The 18104-nt window shown below is 39.9% G+C and overlaps 1 protein-coding gene across 2 annotated transcripts; it reads left to right on the top strand.

The window, feature by feature from the left end:
- Positions 1-229: 229 nt before the first annotated feature.
- RAB3GAP1 (RAB3 GTPase activating protein catalytic subunit 1) lies at positions 230-17890 on the top strand. 2 transcript variants are annotated; one of them, XM_072342129.1, is made up of 25 exons: positions 230-348; positions 461-516; positions 1733-1808; positions 2709-2841; positions 3084-3162; positions 3480-3599; positions 4142-4307; positions 5000-5099; positions 5823-5904; positions 6625-6693; positions 7122-7195; positions 7728-7820; positions 8531-8700; positions 8814-8912; positions 9112-9284; positions 9908-9962; positions 10257-10625; positions 11662-11799; positions 12778-13005; positions 13107-13203; positions 13293-13396; positions 13483-13598; positions 13719-13821; positions 15310-15330; positions 16664-17890. In XM_072342129.1, the coding sequence occupies exons 1-25, from the start codon at positions 331-333 to the stop codon at positions 16904-16906; spliced, it is 2982 nt and encodes a 993-aa protein (XP_072198230.1). In that variant the 5' UTR covers positions 230-330; the 3' UTR covers positions 16907-17890. The 2 variants fall into 2 exon arrangements, with proteins under 2 accessions (XP_072198230.1, XP_072198232.1); XM_072342131.1 differs by lacking the exon at positions 15310-15330 and having other exon boundaries at positions 231-348.
- Positions 17891-18104: the final 214 nt, after the last annotated feature.

Below are 18104 nucleotides of genomic sequence, written 5' to 3'. Positions count from 1 at the left end.
TCCTGTGAGTGCTGGCAGCGCTGTCCCGTGTGAGGAGGTTACGCTGCGACGGAGCGGACAGGACACCGGGCCTCACGGAGATTCCCCGGCCAGTCAGGAATTCTGTTTACCCTCAGGCGGTCCCTGAGGAACGCAGAGAGCCTCGAGAACAACCCCAGCTTTACACCGCCGTGTGAGAACCTCTTCCCTCCTGATACCCCTCAGCTCGGTTAAAGTTCTGCCGCTCCCCCCATGAGGTGCGGATGGGGTTCGAAGCGCTGAGCGAGGCAACCTCCCCATCCCGCGCGCCTTCCCGACAGCCCTTGCGCGTGGGGCGGGCCGCGGCGCAAGATGGCGGCGGACAGTGAAGTGAGTGTTGTTTCTTTCCTCCCGTCCCGCCCTGTCCCGTCCCGTCCATCCCCAGCGCTCCCGGCCCGCGGCCGCCTCCCCGCTCATTGCTTCTCCCTCTCTCTCCCCGCAGCCCGAGTCGGAGGTGTTCGAGATCACGGACTTTACCACCGCCTCCGAGTGGGAGAGGTACGTGCTGCCGGCGGGGCTGGGGCCGGCCCTGCTCGCTCACACCCCCCGGCTGCTTTCTCACCTTCCTTCTCCGGCCGGATTTCTGACGGCATCGGGCGCGATTCGAGTTCTCAGCAACTCGGTGGCCTTGATTTCGTTGTGAGCTGAACTGCAGCAGGCAGTCACGGGAGGTGTTTCTGGGTAGTGCTCAAACTGGGGAGTGCTGCTGCCCTCCCGAACAGGCAGCGTTCGGGCTGTGGCAGTGCTCGTTTGCAGTGAATCCAGGCAGGCTGTTTCTGAACTCGGTGCAAGATGAGGTCTAGCAGGCACTAAGCCCGCTTGCCGGGGATTACAGCGAACATCAGAAAGCCCGTGTGTTATAATGTAGTAGCCGAGCACTTGCCTTGTGGTTGAAGCCCTTCAAAGTTAGCACAGCAGCATACAGAGCGTTGCCAGGTGAAGATTGCTCTGCGTTCTTGTGTATTATGCTTTAAATCCTTTTTCCAACGAGAATATCTGTGATAGAAAAAGATTTTAAGGTCTGTGTTAAATCTGAATTTAGATTACGTGTCTAATGTGGTTTTTTGTTTTTCTGTAAACAGTGTTGCAGGGCTGTTTTGTTGCAGTACCAGACAAACGTATAACGTCAGTCGCAGTTCTTCCAACTCACGTTGTCTTAATGCATGATCTGTGTCTTGATCTGAATGAAACCCTGTGTTGGCCGTAACTGGGGCGTTTTAATTTTAGCTGGTCGTACTTGAAACTCTTTTTGCAAAACCAATAACTGGGGGTGAGGGTAGGGAGGGGAGGGTGAGCAGGGGGGACAGAAACGTGTTCCTCTATGTTGGAAATTACCTTTATGGGGAAAAAATGATGCTTGAAGTGTAACTGAAGCATTCAGCAGTGAAGCAGTTGGGCTTGTGGATCCCCGGAGGTCCCCTCCAACCTACAGTTCTGTGATTCTATGAAAATGGGTGAGACTTTATCAACGCTCAATGCATGTTCATTACTAAAAATAAGGCTTATCTGGGATGTGAAACTAGAAGCACCGCTTTATTTGCACAGGGAAGCAGACTGTTTTTGTTGTGGTTCTTGGTATGTTGCTGTTCTTTTTGTTGTGTTTTAAAGGAGTTCCCCAGTAGAACTACTTGCTGCCTGCTTTGGGGAGTTGAATTTACAACACGAGCTGAGCAAGCAGTCAGGAAATATTAATACCTTTTTCCCTCCTTACTAGATTTATTTCAAAGATAGAAGAAGTGTTGAATGACTGGAAACTTATCGGGATTTCTTCAGGCAAACCCCTGGAAAAGGTCAGTTGGTCAGTCAGGGCTTCTACAGAGTCTGTCAGAATTACTAACTAGCAGTTAGTTTATTTTGCCACCCCTGATGTATTTGGCATGCTCACGTGGATGAGGTTTGCATTGTGTTACTTGTGACTCAGTGCATCTCGTACAGAGACTTTTTAATTTTTTCTCCAGAAGTCTAATTAGCACCTTTGTGGTGGTGCCTCAGTCTTGTGCAATGTGTGGGAAATGAAGTGACTGTATGGCTGCCGTGTTTCCAGAGGAGTTCTGTGACTCTTAATTTTACAGTACTGAGTATTAGGGATTAAAGCTTATGATATCTAGTGAACTAGTTGTCAACCATAGCTGTCAGTGTGTTCCTGTATTTTGTGTTTTCTACACTGGACCTCTTGTTTTCTAGTGAGAAGGAAGACATGTTTTACAAAGAGTGGTTGTCCACATTATTTCTAGTGGCAACTGTACAATTCTGTACATTTTTATTATCCTAACACAGGAGTTTTGAAGGTTTTAATATGTAGTTATTTATCAGTGGAAGTTGCTCCAAAGTAAATACTGTAGAAGTGTTTGCATAGAGTGATAGAATAGACAGCAACAGGTAAATTCTGAGGTGGGAAGGCCTTGGTGGTGGGCAGAATAGAGGATGGATGTGCTTTAGATGTGCAGTTTCATATGAAGGAAGTATTTACCTCTTCATTGCCTAGTAACGCCGAAGACTTCTGTCCTCAAAATAAAAGCAATTACCATAGATTTTAGCATTCAGCTAATTAAGTGCTTTGAGAATTATCTTCATAGTAAACCATGACTAGCTGTAAAAAAGAAAGGAGAAAAAGGTGAACAAATATTAACCCGCATTTATGTGATCAAGTAATAGCTTTGTTTGTTGCTTTTGCTATTTTCAATCCGCAGGGTGTATACACCACAGGAGCCTGGGAGGAGAAATCAGATGAAATTTCATTTGCGGACTTCAAATTCTCAGTTACACATCATTATCTTGTGCAAGAACCTGGGGACAGAGATGGGAGAGAAGAAGGTGTAGAAGGTAGCTGACAGTACTCTTTTGTGCCTGAAATGTCACAGGTGTTGTAAGGATATGACAGAAGACAACTGCAGAGTGTTGATTTCACAAGCGTTGATTTGCATCTGTGTGAGATTTGGGGGGATCTGATGGGTTGGACTTGACATTTCTGATTTTTACTATGTCTTAGAGTGAACAAATTGCTAAAGAAGTAAACTTTAGGTAAAGTGATGCTGATGGACTTAAATGTCTCATTTTTTTTGCAGATGCCCTTCCTCTGCCTATGCAGGACTTGCTCTGCATGAACAATGACTTTCCTCCTAGAGCTCACTGTCTAGTAAGATGGTATGTGTGCTGCCTTTCTCCTTTATCACAGGGAAGCATAGCGTTAGATTGTTTTTAGGTTTAATTACAGTTTTTACTAACTTGAGTAAGAAACTCAGGACTGGTACACCTGGAAAATCCTCCTGTGACTTCAGTAGTGTTTGAGAATGTTGAATTTGTGTAGTGATGTGATGATCTACAGTGCTGCATTGCCAGTCAGATCTTGGCCTCTCTGAAAGAAGTGACACCCAGCAAAATAAGAGTCATATTCTGTTGGTGACAGTTGGATTATCCTGGAGCACACAGATATATTGCCTTTTCCCTGCTCTTTCTCTAAGGTACGGCTTACGTGAGTTTGTGGTTATTGCTCCAGCTGCAAATAGCGATGCGGTTCTTAGTGAATCGAAATGTAACCTTCTGCTGAGTTCTGTCTCTATTGCATTGGGCAACACTGGCTGGTAGGTGAAAGCATGAACTTTTTTATATGCTCAGGTGAAACTAGCGTACTATTTATGTACTTCTGTATTTAATTAGGAAGAAGGATTTAGTTGTTAGTGAATTACATTGTGTTTCTTGCATTTGCACCATAATGCTGTTACAGAAAGCCTTTTAAATATCACTGTAACTATATAAATAATGATTCAGTATGTTCTTTATATTCATTGTTGTATGGAAATCTCAAAGGCTTATAAAACTGCTGCATATTGTTGTCATAACTTTGGAAGATTTCTTCCCTGTGAGGTAACTGTACATTTCTAGTAGTTATTAGTAGCTTTTAATAATTAGAGTGAAAGCTAACAGGTCATTGGTAAATCTTTGCATTTGTGTTTCTCATGACAATGTTCAGGCTTTTCTCTCTTTAATGACAAAGTTAAGAGTATTTTTCTGTGATTCATATTAAGCATTTTGAACTGTGTTCTAAGAAAAAATGTATTCTACAAAATAGGGTGTTTAAAAGGCTGAGATGGCAAAGATAATCCCAAACGTGGATGTTTTACAGCCAGGTGCCATTGTTTGTGCAAATACATCAGAAGTGGCGACGCATGTATGTTGGGGAGTGTCAGGGTCCAGGAGTTCGAACTGACTTTGAAATGGTTCATCTTCGCAAAGTCCCCAGTCAATATACTCACTTATCAGGATTACTGGATGTCTTCAAGTCCAAGATTGTAAGTGCATCTGTATACACATACCTGATATTAAGAATCATCGTTCTGTTACCGGGGTGCTGTTCATTTACTTCTGTCTTCTAGCGAATTGTTCTGTAAGGATCAGACATACTGTCAATACCAACAGTGTCTTCCCAAATATTGTTGCTCTGTATCTAGTAGAAATTTTAAAAAATGTATGATTTAATTCTTTACTGGCTTGTGAAGAAATCTTTCTGTTTTGCAGCCCACTTTCAATAGAGACAAGCTCTATTTGCTGTTTAAAAGGAGAGGGGGAGGTTGAGGTGTGTTTGTTCTGATACCTGTAGCTCCAGCACCCAACCTACTGTAAATAAAGAGTGAAGAACAATGCGATAGTAATCTGAGGAGTCTGAGTGGACTGCTCTTATGGCTGACTACCAACATTAGTTGTAACCTCATCAGAACATTGAAAAAGTTCTTACTGAAAAACTGACATATTCTGTGCTAGTTACTACGTTGCCAACTGAATAGAGCTTGTAAACGTTGCATGGGCTTTAGAGTATATAAATACTTAGTTCTAGCACAAGTGTCTTGTCTAAGCAGTGGCTTTGCTGGTAATTTTGGGGGGTCTTGCTGTTCCAATTAAATTTATGGTAGTTTGTGTTAGAATTACTTAAGTTCTGTACGAGGATATTTTAAAGGATGTGGGCTTAACAATGAATGTTTTCAAGGGATGCCCGTTGACGCCACTGCCTCCAGTTAGTATGGCTATTCGGCTTACATATGTGCTTCAAGATTGGCAGCAGTACTTCTGGCCGCAGCAGCCACCAGGTGGGAGTTTTGTGTCCATATAATAACCTGTCTTAAGGTAAACAGTAAATGCTAAAGAAAACATTTCTGTATCTTGCCAGAGGAGTTAAAGGTAGGGATGAGCTAGCAAGTTCAAAGCTCTGAAGATGTGCCTGTGGCTTATGTTTGTGACAGTTGTTTTCTTTTTATTAACATTCAGGGAGATTGTGGTATGTCTAGAACTCTAATGTTTGGAGAGAAGAGGATAACTGTCCATAGATCTGTAAAGAATTCTGCCCTGAATTCCACACAGAAACTGCTGGATTCATGTTTTGATAGATGTTATTATTTCACAAGAGTACTGGTCATTTTTTTCAATAAAATGGCTGATTTTAATGCTTTGCTATTTACTAGCAATAGAAGTGAAAATCTTGCATGAACCTTGCTTGAGATAAAACTTTGGATTATTTTGTTGTTATTAAGTGAAGGAGTTAGGTTTTTTACGTAGCAAAAACTGCTGATCAAGCCTTTTTTTTAGCTACTGTTGAGGGGAGAGGTGAGGAAAAATAGCATTTTCAGTCTGAGGTACATATATGAGGCTTGATAAGTTTGAACTAGGATTGCATTTTCATAGCTTTATCACCTTATCTATTCCATTATTTCCTGATTAGCCAACACACTGCAGTCATACTATGAAATTAAAATGATACGCTTTTTCAAAAACCCCACGAATTCTGTATGGAAAATATGTTGATTAATGTTCAGATATAGATGCTCTCGTTGGAGGAGAAGTTGGAGGTCTTGAATTTGGGAAGTTACCGTTTGGTGCCTGTGAGGATCCTATTAGGTAAGATAAAAGTTCAAAAAACTGTTTTGTTTATTATAACTTCAAAGTATGTCATTTGAGCTTTGCTTTCCTATCGCTGGCTGTGTCAGTAGCAGAATGCTATATTACCCAAGTACGCGCTCTAATAGCAAATAACACAACTTGGCAAGTGATATAATGGTATTAGAATTGCAGCTCATGAATGTTATCATAACATCATAAACTTACAGAGTACTTAGTTTGTCCCTGAAACTGTTATGTTGGAACACGTGCTAACTGGAGAAAACTTTAAAAATCATATGCTTTCGTTCAGCATTTGGACCTGGTCATTTCTTTTACTGTCAGATTTGTAGAACGCTTTACATGAGAGAGTGTATTAACAAAGTTTTTACAATGCTTCTTATGTCTTCTGAATACCCCATCACTACTCAGCAAATCAAAGGATAATTTAACGTATTAGACAATATTAAAGCTGTAGGCAAGTTATGTAGGCTTTTCTTTCTGTACTGGGATACCTAGGGGATACTGCACAATCTCTTGAAAGAGACCTGTGTGCCAGCTGCTAGTAAGGCTGAGCACAGTGCAGGGCGACGTGCTGTTGAATGAACAGAAGTGAGGAAACTTGTTGAAAATATGCACAGTTCTGTGCTTAGCTACAAAATCCAGATAGGGATTTAAACAAACAGTCATGTAAGTCAAGATCTTGAGTTTGATAGACACTCGTGTCTTGTTGTGTTTCAGTGAGCTCCATCTAGCCACCACATGGCCTCACCTAACAGAAGGTATCATTGTCGACAATGATGTCTATTCGTAAGTATTTTATTTGAATTGCAAATACTAGATGTGTAATGATGATAGCAAGATTTAGAATATGGAAAGCATTAGGAGTTCACTGATTGCCGTCCCTCTTCCTAAAGAGGAAGAACAATGTACGTTGGTACATCAGAAAGGCAAAAAAGAATTGTGGTCTACAGTTTTAAGTAATGCCAAAATAATTTTTCAACCTCAGCAGACTTCAAAGGATGATTTTACTTAAAATTGAGCTGAGAGGATTTCTTTTTTTATTCATGTCATTTACGTACATGAAAACAGATTCTTGCTTACATTTTAGAATGCTTTTCGTGTTCCTCTGTGTAATTAAGTGTATATTATAACTTCACAACTATGAAATGGTATTTAAGAATTCAGTGCTCATCTCTTGTATATCTGTGGTTACAGAATTAAACTTTTTTTTCTAGTGACCTGGATCCTATTCAAGCACCACAGTGGTCTGTGAGAGTCAGAAAAGCAGACAATCCTCAGTGTCTGTTGGGTAAGACATCAGTTTTGTATCTTCTTGTATTGCTTTTAAGCTGTTGAGTTTAGAAGTTAGAACTGAATGATTGATTCCCTGATGACCTGGTTCCTCAATCCCCGAATGTCTTTGAGCATACTGTATTTTGGGCTTCTTTTTCCAAGAACACAAGCTTTACAAATAGTTCCTCATAGGTTAGTCTACATCTGTGTACCATTACCTTTAGTGCTATTCTTGCTTCATCAGGTTCCAGAGAATAAATGTTTACTGTGTATGTTCTGTTCTGCTACGCAAGTTGCAGCTTGCTTTGAGTGAAGTCTGTGCTGTGGAGTGGTGGCTGTTAAGTGTCCAGCAGTGCATTTTCTGATACTTCAGTTGTCAGGTTTAAGGATATTTTGTGCTTTAGAACAGATTATTGTGTTCATCCAGTAGAAGGAGAAAGTTATCATCAGAAAGAAGAGGAAGTTATCATCTTTCAGGAATGACTTGATGGTTAGCTTATTAGCAGTGCGATTTTAATTTAGTTGTTCAGAAACTGTTTCTCTTATAGGTGACTTTCTTAATGAATTCTTCAAGCTTTGCCGTCGGAAGGAGTCAACTGATGAAATACTTGGAAGGTCTGCATTTGAAGAGGATGGAAAAGGTAAAGCTGAAATCTTGTTGGCTTATGTTACTTGATTGTTATTCATTTCACAAATCTGACCTTTCCTGCCCACTTTTCCCAACTTCAGCAGTATTTTATATTCTTTCCTGTCAGGCATTTTCTGGAACACTCCTACAAGTTCAGATAATATTTAATATGAATTCTTGGCATGAATTGGCAATCTTAGCTCCTGAATGCCCAGTGGACAAATTCCTATGTTATATTATATTTTTTTAATTAGAAAACGACCTTACTTTTGGTTATATATCAGACTTGGTTTTGAGCAAGCATTAACCATCTTTATCTGCATTATTTTCTGTATTTTTATACTCATGTTGTATTATCTATGGTTTACTCATTTTTACAATGTATAAATGGGCTTCTCAGCAGTTGTTTTTTTGCTGATACTCTGCCTGTCGTTATCTGCAGGTGTGCAGAACTTGCAGTAGGTGGCAGGCACTACCTACAGCCAACCCTGTCTTCATTCAGAAAAAATAAATCCAAGGTGGTTGGTCTGTGACTCCTTTGTGACTCCTGGTTCTCATGTATGACTCTGTGACTAAGAATAGTTTGTATCAAGGATCAAATGTTAATAGCACGAGGGTATAGCCTAGGTTAACAGGGTGTTAAAAATCAATGTGGGAAGTATAGATTGATTACAACAGGAGGACCTTGAGTTGATTTTGTTTTTTCTTCTTTTAATTGCATAGAGGTTGCTGATATCACTCATGCTTTGTCGAAGCTCACTGAGCCAGCGCCTGTCCCAATCCATAAACTATCTGTCACCAATATGGTTCACAGTGCAAAGAAAAAAATTCGCAAGCACAGAGGTGTAGATGAATCGCCTTTGAACAATGAAGTTTTGAACACTATTCTTCTGGTAAGTGAGCAGAATGAATTTAGAGAAAAAAAGTTTTTGATGTCAGTCTTACTATTTGAATTGCATTGATCCACTTCTTGAAACAGCCTGAGTTTAAATTTTATTTCTTCAAGTTCTTATTTCCTGACGCTGCTGACAAACTGGCAGAGGGATTTGAAAGCAGAGCAAGCACTTCATCAGGAAGCAATCCTCCTCCAGAGAACGAGGATTACGTAAGTTACACCAACTGATACTTGACAGAAGGAAGACAGGGAGGGAATGCAATCTTTACTGCATGTTAGTGCAGACTTTGTTGTGACCTTATGTTTTATAATTGATAAATTTTGGAGAGATGTAAAGAACACACATTGTGTGGTTTTGGAGAAAATGCCATTCGTTCTGTATTCCTGCTTTCTTTTGTTTCCTATATAGAATCTCTTCAGTCAGTTTAAATCTGCTCCTTCTGATAGTCTGACATACAAACTAGCTTTGTGTCTTTGTATGATAAACTTCTACCATGGAGGAGTAAAAGGAGTGGCACATCTTTGGCAAGAGTTTGTGTTAGAAATGCGCTACAGATGGGAGAACAACTACCTTATTCCAGGGTAAGATTTACTTAATTGCAAATTCTGTCTGCTGCTTTTGTTATCTTTCCTTCCTGAAGCAATTAAGGAGAGGGAATAGGGAAAGAAACTGCACGCTCCGTTAAACAGGAGATGTCTGAAGGAAGCTCCAGTTAAAGACCATTCCATTGTTTGGAGGAAAAAGAAGCTTATGCAAATGCTTAGCTTCCAAATTATCAGGTAAAAATGAAGGAGCTGATATAGTGAGGAATACTTTTGTTTTGTGGTGTAGTTCTACCAGTTTTCTAAGGGAGCTGTTCCCAGTTCCTGTTGGTGTAGCTGCCTTTTCAGGTAGTTGATGCTGTCTCAGCTGTCATTACAAATAGAAAACTGACCATGCAGAATCTGTCTGCTTTATACTGCTACAATTGATCTCTGAGCTTCAGAAATGATCTCTAGGAAATAAATGTTGTTTAAATTCTGTGCTCGTTCAGTCACTAGCTCGTCTGCTGGGACTAATGAAGAGCTGCATAGTGGAAGAGATGGGGGTGGGTTTGTTGTGGGCATCTGCCCCTTTCCTGGATTTCAGATGATTTAAGACTGTGTGTGTATGTGAAACATTCAACTTCATAACTGGTAATAGTTACACTTCTACCTTTTGTTAGATTAGCTAATGGCCCTCCGGATCTGAGATGCTGTTTACTGCATCAGAAGCTTCAGGTAAATATCCCAAATTTCAGAATGATTTTTCTCCGAGAGAAACAGATGAAGTCATAACCATTATTATTTAAATATGCTGATTTTTGTAGATCTAGTTATGCTTGTATCACTTGGTCTGGACCTCCATTTCTTGGCAAAATCTTTGTTATAGCACCAGTTCAGTGGGATTAGTGTCGTTTGGAATTCTAAGAGATTTTTAGTGATTCTTCAAGTTTCTCTGTGATGATTTTTTTTTTCCTATAAAAGAAGTTATTGCTAAACACTTTTTTTTTCCCTCCCCATTCAACTTGTTAGATGTTAAACTGTTGCATTGAAAGAAAGAAAGCAAGAGATGAGGGAAAAAGGGCAAGTATGTCAGATCGTTCACCTGGTGGTTCTTCTGGTGATGCTGGAAAAGGAGCAGACTCTGGAGATAACCTGAAGGAGACTGATAAAGAAGTTGGCAAATCTTGGGAATCGTGGAGTGACAGCGAAGAGGAATTTTTTGAGTGTCTGAGTGACACAGAAGATCTGAAAGGAAACGGGCAAGATAATGGAAAAAAAGGAGGAGCAAAAGAAGGCAGCAAAGAGCCTGTAAACCTAAAACCAGAAGGCCGTTTGCATCCTCATGGGAAGCTGACACTGCTGCATCCTGGAGAACCTCTCTACATTCCCATAACACAGGTTAGATAACCAGAGCTGAGGCAGATACTGTGGCTCTCACGCCGTATGATTCATTCTCAGGATTGTGAAGTTGCATGTAGTTTGCAGGTTGTATACTTGGTCCTAAAACTGTGGAGTGGTTCTGCCTTAAGAACCGATTTTCAATATTTATAACTTGGTGAAGCTGTTTAAAGTCAAACCTTGCATGCTTTTACCAAGTTTAACTCAAAACAAGTTTCTTTCATTTGAAAAGATAACTGAGCTGTCTTGTCTACCCGCACTTTGTTGGTTTTTTTCCTTATTTCCAATTCCTAAGGCATCTTCCATTCCCTCCCTATTTTTTTTTTCCTTATGTTTCTGTGGTGTGACACACTTGAGACTCCATGTGTTTGGTCATCCGAGCTGATAGTAATTTCCATCAGACGGACCATAGTACTGGATCAGTTTTTCTGTTGCTGCTTGTCTTTTAGAGGCACACTGAGAAATGTTTCAGAAGGTCATAGGTATCACTGTAGGACTTCACTATCTAAAGCAGGTTTCCCCCAGTGAAGAAGCAGCCTTATCTAACCCTGACCTTTTAGAGGGGTGAAATAGGAAACAGTGGTGTCAGAGGAAGTAATGTGAATTCAGCCATGCACGAATACAGATGTTGCTTCACATGGGTGAAAAAAACAAGCAGAGAGCAGTGAGGCAGAATGTCATCAGTTAATTATGTGCTAACAATATCAGCGGCAAAAATTCTGTGTTTCTTTACCATGGTGGTCTAATCAAAATAGTATCGGTTCAGCGTCAGACTTCATCTGTTGTTTTTTTGTATTATGACAGTATTTTTTTCTGTTACTTCATTCTCAGGTAGTGTTTGTTTTGTTCATTAGAGTCCTTTTCAGATGCACAATTTCAGGTTAAACAGCTTAAGCCGAAGAAACTTACGGTTATTTCCTTAAAGTACAAATTGAGTGCAATGAATTCCTGGTGACAGGGAGCTGTCAGCCGCTTCTTCCTTAGTTAGGGCTAAGATGAGAAACTATTGGTGAACTTGCCTTTTTCTGTCCCGCAGGAGCCAGCACCTATGACTGAGGATTTGCTGGAAGAACAGTCCGAGGTTCTGGCAAAACTTGGGACCTCAGCAGAAGGTGCACATCTTCGAGCACGCATGCAGAGTGCCTGTTTGCTCTCAGATATGGAGTCTTTCAAGGTAGTAATACTTGAAAAATTCCATGAGCCTGCTTTTGTCTTAATCAAATGATTCCTCTTGCACGTTTTGAACAATTTTTATGGGTTTTATGATGAGTTTTTTTTCCTTAGACAAAACAGTTTCAAAATAGCTTAAAGTTGAAATTAAAAACCCGTTGATAAAACTGCATAAACATTTCAGAATCTATGGCTATCCAGTCTGTTAGACTGTAGTGCTCTGCTGAGTTTGTACAGTGTTGGATTTGTGTGACTTTCTTTGGGAGATTAAAATAAACCAAGACCAACCTGGCATTTAGTTGGTAAACTGGAAATTAAAAATCAGGACAGCCCTCAAAAAAGAGGGAGGATCCTTAAGTTCTTTTTTGAAGGAAGAAAAGGATCTTCTGTAGTTTAAAGGTAGAAGGTCATTGCTGGAAGCATGTTCATGCAGCCTGCTGATTCTCTCATTTCTGTCTTACTTGTATAAGCTCATACACTGTGGCTCTGAGCAGCTTGGTCTGGTGATTGGTGGCCCTGCCCACAGCAGGGGCATTGAAACTAGATGATCTTTGAGGTCCTTTTCAACCCAGGCCATTCTAAGATTCTCTGATTAAAATTTTGTGAAAATTTAATGTTTCTTGCATACATATAAAGTATCAGGCAGAAGCCTGACTTCACAGTATGACTTCAAGTTTGCCTGCAGTAACATGTGAATCTCCTGGATTTTTTGGGGGGGAATAAGAGGAAGGTTTCTTTTTGCTGATGATGTGGGTTCCACATACCATCCTCTCACATCCCACTCCACTGTTTTGGTTTGCACTTGTTTTTTTCCCCTCACTCAGGTCTCTTTTCTAGTGTACATTTTGCTGTGAACAAAATTCCTCGAATTTCTTGCTCATAGCCTGCGGTGTGCTCTCAAAACTATACTGCCTTCCTACCCAGGTTAGTGTTCTTCTACAGGATTTTGTCAGGTACAAATTTAATGTCATCTTCATTCCAGGCAGCTAATCCTGGCTGTTGTCTGGAGGATTTTGTGAGGTGGTACTCTCCTCGGGATTACATTGAAGAGGAAGTGGTTGATGAAAAGGGAAATGTGGTAATTAAAGGTGAGCTGAGTGCCCGAATGAAGATCCCTAGCAACATGTGGGTAGAGGCCTGGGAGACTGCAAAACCAGTCCCAGCACGGAGGCAGAAGAGACTCTTTGATGACACTAGAGAAGCAGAGAAGGTAACAATTCTGTGGCTAATGACAGGTGCTTATCTTTTGAACTTAACTTTGAGCAGCAGTTTTGATCATTAATATACTAATATTTATTTCTGTTGTTAAAGGTACTTCATTACCTTGCCATTCAGAAACCAGCTGACCTTGCACGGCATCTCTTGCCTTGCATCATCCATGCAGCCGTACTCAAGGTAAAGGAGGAAGGTAAATAATGTTTAATAAGTTATTATGGTATTTTAGGTTGAACACTAATGCAATAATGAGAACTTGTTTGGTTCTTCTCCTCCTAACAGAAGTATTAGAAGACATATCTTCAGTTAAGAAGATTATTAAACAGATAATATCCCATTCCAGTAAAGTTCTACGATTTCCAAATCCAGAGGACAAGAAGCTAGAAGTAAGACTTCTATGTTGGTTTGTGCTGGAAACCTGATAGACTTGTTGGTGGGAATGCTAAGAGTAAATCTTTCTATTAAACTACAGGAAATCATTGCTCAGATTATGAGCGTGGAAGCTATCATTGCCAGGGCCAGGTCTTTGAAGGCAAAATTTGGAGTAGAGAAATGTGAAAATGAGGAGGAGAAGGAAGATCTTCAAAGGTGACCGATTTCATGTATTTATTTATGTATTTAATTCCCTTGAGTTGTTTTGTTTTTTTCCTCTTATGCTCTTTTTAATAGTGTCAGAAATACTAAAGAAATAATCCTTTGTACCATCAGATTTGTGAACTGTCTCCTGGAGCAGCCAGAAGTGTCTGTTCTTGGTGCAGGAAGAGGACCTGCTGGCAGTGTTATTCACAAGCTGTTTGTGAACGCTCAGAGGGTAAGAGAGTTCTTGACTGCTGTGCTGGATGCTTCAAACCATTGAAATGCAATAAGTTAACATTGATGGCTGTTTATGTTGTCTGCATATATCCATGTATTTTTACAAATGTGACTGCATTTTTGGGTGTTAGTTTTTTTTTTTGATGTACAGTGTGATTTTAGCTACAGCTCCCACCAAGAGTAGATGACCTGGGACGTGAAACTTGAAAGGAAGTTGAGTAGATAGAGCTGTCATTAATGTTTGATTTACTTTGAGTAACAGTAATGCAGTTATGGCACAAATTTCTGCTTCAGTGAAGTTGTGTAACGTATACAACGTTATAGCAAGAACTACTGAGCATACTGATGGTTTCACATGGAATGCAGAGAAGCATGCCATAATATTAAATACTTCTTGACTGAGGCTTATATTCAAATACTTTCTGGTATGGAAACTTATGTGCTTAGGAAAAGTGTCAGTTCTCTCAACTCTGCATTTGCTTTATTTCCTGCCGGTGTTTTATCTGCTTTCTTGAAATCTTTCCCCATTTTATATTTTTATAAATAATGTCTTTTTCCTTAAGCAGTTTTTAAAATAACTGGTTTGGTAAGTATTGATTTCCAAAGTTCTTGGACTGCAGTCAGCCTACGGCTTCTCTCAGCATTTCAACTACCTGTAGCATCAAATAATCAAAATCTAACTGCATTGGTAATAACAGGGTGGCATAATGTTGCAGACATCTTAAAGCCTGAAACCGTGATTAGAGATCACTGCTGGAAAAAAAGTGATTCGGAATTAAACACTCTTAAAGTGTGGATGCCTTAATAATAATCTGTAGTATTCTGCAACTCAATGTAAAAAGGACCATTCTGAAAACAGGCCGTGGTTATTTTGATAATTAAAAATCAGAACATTTGTTTTACCTTTAGGAGTTTAGTCTGTATTGAAAGCTGTGTTGCAAATCCCAGCATGTAAAAGCCAGCTTTACTTAAAAGAACAATTCCTCTTAAGATTTAAGATTATGCCCTGTGAATGTATGCGAGTGGATGTACTTCCTTTTTAAATAATGTATTTTGTTTTAGAAGTTGAATTTCTAATGTTTACAATGAGTAAAGATATATGTAACTTCTAGAGTTTCGTAGCTTACAGCCACCTCCCACTAGCTGCTGGTCCCTGTTAAGACTTAGTGTGGTAGGAGTTAACTTGTTACAGGAAAGCACGTCTAACCTAAAATTAATTATTTTGGTAGAAAGTTGTTTTGGAATTAGAAGTTGAATGATTTTATTGTTCGTTACCTTTTGAATCTGGACTCTTCTCTGGGTTGTGTAAAGTATCTTCTATTCTCAATCTTTCTCAGTGAAAATATGATAGCAAGTGCATGCTGTTAGAAGTAGAGTGCATGATGTCTCTTAAACCTACAGTCTCCTTCTAATCTCTTGTAAGTCATCTCTGACTTGCCTTTGTTTCTATCTTTTATCACTGGTTCTTTTCTCATCCCTTTTCAAGCTGACTGAATCTTCTGATGAGGTAACCAACTTTGTCCCTCATTTCCCACTCATCTTCCTTAGCTGCGTAGAGTTGAAGCTTTTGGTAGATAGAATACAGCAGCCTGATGTGGTTGGTACTGTAGTTCAAGTTACTGAGCATAAAAATAATATTGTGTTTCCAGAATGGTTTTTCCTCATTCACAGACTTTCTTTTAGAGCCTACAAGAAGTGAAAATAAAAAGGAATTTAAAAAATAAAAACAAGAACAAAAAAATGCAAAGATTTCTTCAGGTTAATATTAATATTCACTGATGCTGAAATATGTGGCCTTTTTTTATATTCTTCTCTTTTGCTGTTGTTGTTTTTTTTCTGCCTATTAAGCATCCAGATGCTTTGGGAGAAGGTAATGATGTGCAGTACTGCGTGGATGTCACAGTCCAGCTACTACCAAAACTACTGAGATAGCAAAGCTTATTAAAACTACTGAAACTTTTTGACGAAGGTATAGAGGTGTTCGGAGAGGGAGAACTAGAGAACTGAAGTAGAGCAAAGGGAACGTCCTCTCTGTTGGTTTTCTTGAACTGTTTTTGGAAGAACGAATGAGACTCGTCCCTGGTGACTGACCCTGTGTTGAAGGCTGCAGAGCCAGGCAGAACTGGTTCCTGCTCTTGAGGGCTGGATGGGTGAGAGCTGGAAGCAGAGGGAGCGTGTAGGTCATCCTGTGGGTTCTTTTTTGATGTTTCTGGTCCTTACTTAAGGAGATCAGTACCCTGTTAGGCTATTGGTGTGTGTGTATGTCTATTCAGCCATTAGGAACAGCGAGGAGAAGTATGCCACTCCTGGTATGCAACTGTAGTGTTACTGCTTAGTGGCATGGAGTAGAGATGGAGATTGCACAGTGTTCTGTTTGCCCTGCAGTGTAACCTTAGCAAGCCTCTCTGTGGTTGTGGAGAGCACATTTAAGTTAGGTGTTAAGTTTCAAAGGCAAGTGACTTTTTGTCAAGACTCCAGTGGTGGCTCTGGTTACTTCTACAATGAGGGTGGCTTGACCACATGTGTAACAATGAAGAGCTGAGGCTAGTTTCCTGACTGAGAAAGGATCATTTTGTGTGGTAAAAACCCTTATCTCACGCTTTTCAAAACCCAAGGAGCTTAATCTGGGCTGAGCATTACCATCCACCTACAAAGGTTCTTCCATCTGATTGTGTACAATTTATTTCTTGACATCCCATTATTGTCTTGCTCTGTGTTATATGTAAAGCCTTCTGATATTTACCATTGCTGATCTTCCTCTTTTCTTCTTACAAATTCTTTTCTGAATTCTGATTGCAACAAGAGCCTGCCCTGTCACTGTATTTCTGCTTTTATTTAAGATTTCTGCAGTGCCTCCGCTTGATGAAGAGCTGAGGAGATCAGGTTCAGCAGATGAGCGAAGACTCAACACAGGTTCCATGTCAGATTTCCCACCGCCCACAGGCCGGGAGATCATTTTACGCACAACTGTCCCCCGTCCCGCACCTTATTCTAAACCACTGCCCCAGCGTATGTACAGCGTGCTTACAAAAGAAGATTTTCGACTTGCAGGTGCCTTTTCAGCGGATACAACTTTCTTCTGATGTAACTATAGCTGTGTTACCTTGTGTGTCTTCACAAGTAGAACGTTATTCATTTTCCTTCAGGGAAGTTAACACTTAGATATCTACCTACCAGCTTGTGGTGAGGAGAAAATAAGGTTGTCATTAGTGACAGAGAGTAAAATTCCCAAGGACAGACCTCAGCTGGGGCTTGAGAAGAATGCCTCCAAATGCTCCACCTGGGAGGTCTGGAGAGGCTGCAGCAGTAGTTTTACTTTGGGGAAAGAAAGTTTAGCCATCCCCCTCTGTCCAAATGGAGCACATGTTTTTGCATTAGCTTGTCAAATTATGGATGTTAATGGGCCATACGCAAATAGTTACTGTTCAAATTTATGCAGACTGTGCTGCTTTACAGTTCTTTATCAGACTTGATAAAGCAGTGTTAGCCTACTAAAATTGATGTGCAGATGTTAATTTGTATTTATTGCTAAGCACAGGTATTGAGCTCACTATTTTTTCAGTTAATCTGTGAGTTGCAAATACTTCTAAAATATCCTTCATTTTAAAGTGTACAGTACATTCTAGTCCATGCCTAACTCATAGGCTTGCAACAGTTGTCTGAAAAAAGATCTTGTCCTTGGGCTATGAGCTACTATAATCCTATTATAGCATTAAGCCTAACTCAGTTTTAGATGCTTTATATCCTTCCCTGCATGCAAGGGCCAAAGCTGTATGTAAATTACATGTACAGAGGTGTTTTAAACCAAAGTAGAGCTTACAGTAGAGACCATTTAAATGTATACTGTCTTTGATCTGATATGATAAAACAATTCTATTACATGCTGTAAACTAAACCCATTGAATATCATGTGAACGCTACAACCTGTATGTGCCAATGTTGCTTTACAGTGATCTTTCTATGTTTTAATCAGAATCAGCAGATCAGAGATGCTTTACAAAATGAAATGTAAAAACTACGGTATGGTTGACGTTACTCAATAAATCTAAACTTACTGGTTCTCAGAACTTTTCAGGTTGGAGTGTTTTTATCAAAATACTACTTAAATGTCATACTTCTATAGTTTGATAGAGGAGCAAACTTCCTTGTGACTACATCACACATAAAAAGTTAAGTTCCATCTATCTCAAATACTTCTCTCTGATAAGTATGCATCAAGTGGAAGGATGTTAAGGATGTTAACTTTCTTCAGAGAAAATCTTGCCCTAGGACTTTGTCCCA

This window comes from Excalfactoria chinensis, chromosome 7 (genome assembly GCF_039878825.1).
Source record: "Excalfactoria chinensis isolate bCotChi1 chromosome 7, bCotChi1.hap2, whole genome shotgun sequence".
NCBI lineage: Eukaryota > Metazoa > Chordata > Aves > Galliformes > Phasianidae > Excalfactoria > Excalfactoria chinensis.
Note: the sequence above shows the minus strand (reverse complement) of the source record. Positions and strands in the feature narration are given on the sequence as shown.

Coding starts and splice junctions, on each gene's coding strand:
- RAB3GAP1 (XM_072342129.1), top strand. Junction 4,308..4,999: donor ATGTCTTCAAGTCCAAGATT/GTAAGTGCATCT, acceptor AATGTTTTCAAG/GGATGCCCGTTGACGCCACT. Junction 7,821..8,530: donor ATTTGAAGAGGATGGAAAAG/GTAAAGCTGAAA, acceptor TTAATTGCATAG/AGGTTGCTGATATCACTCAT.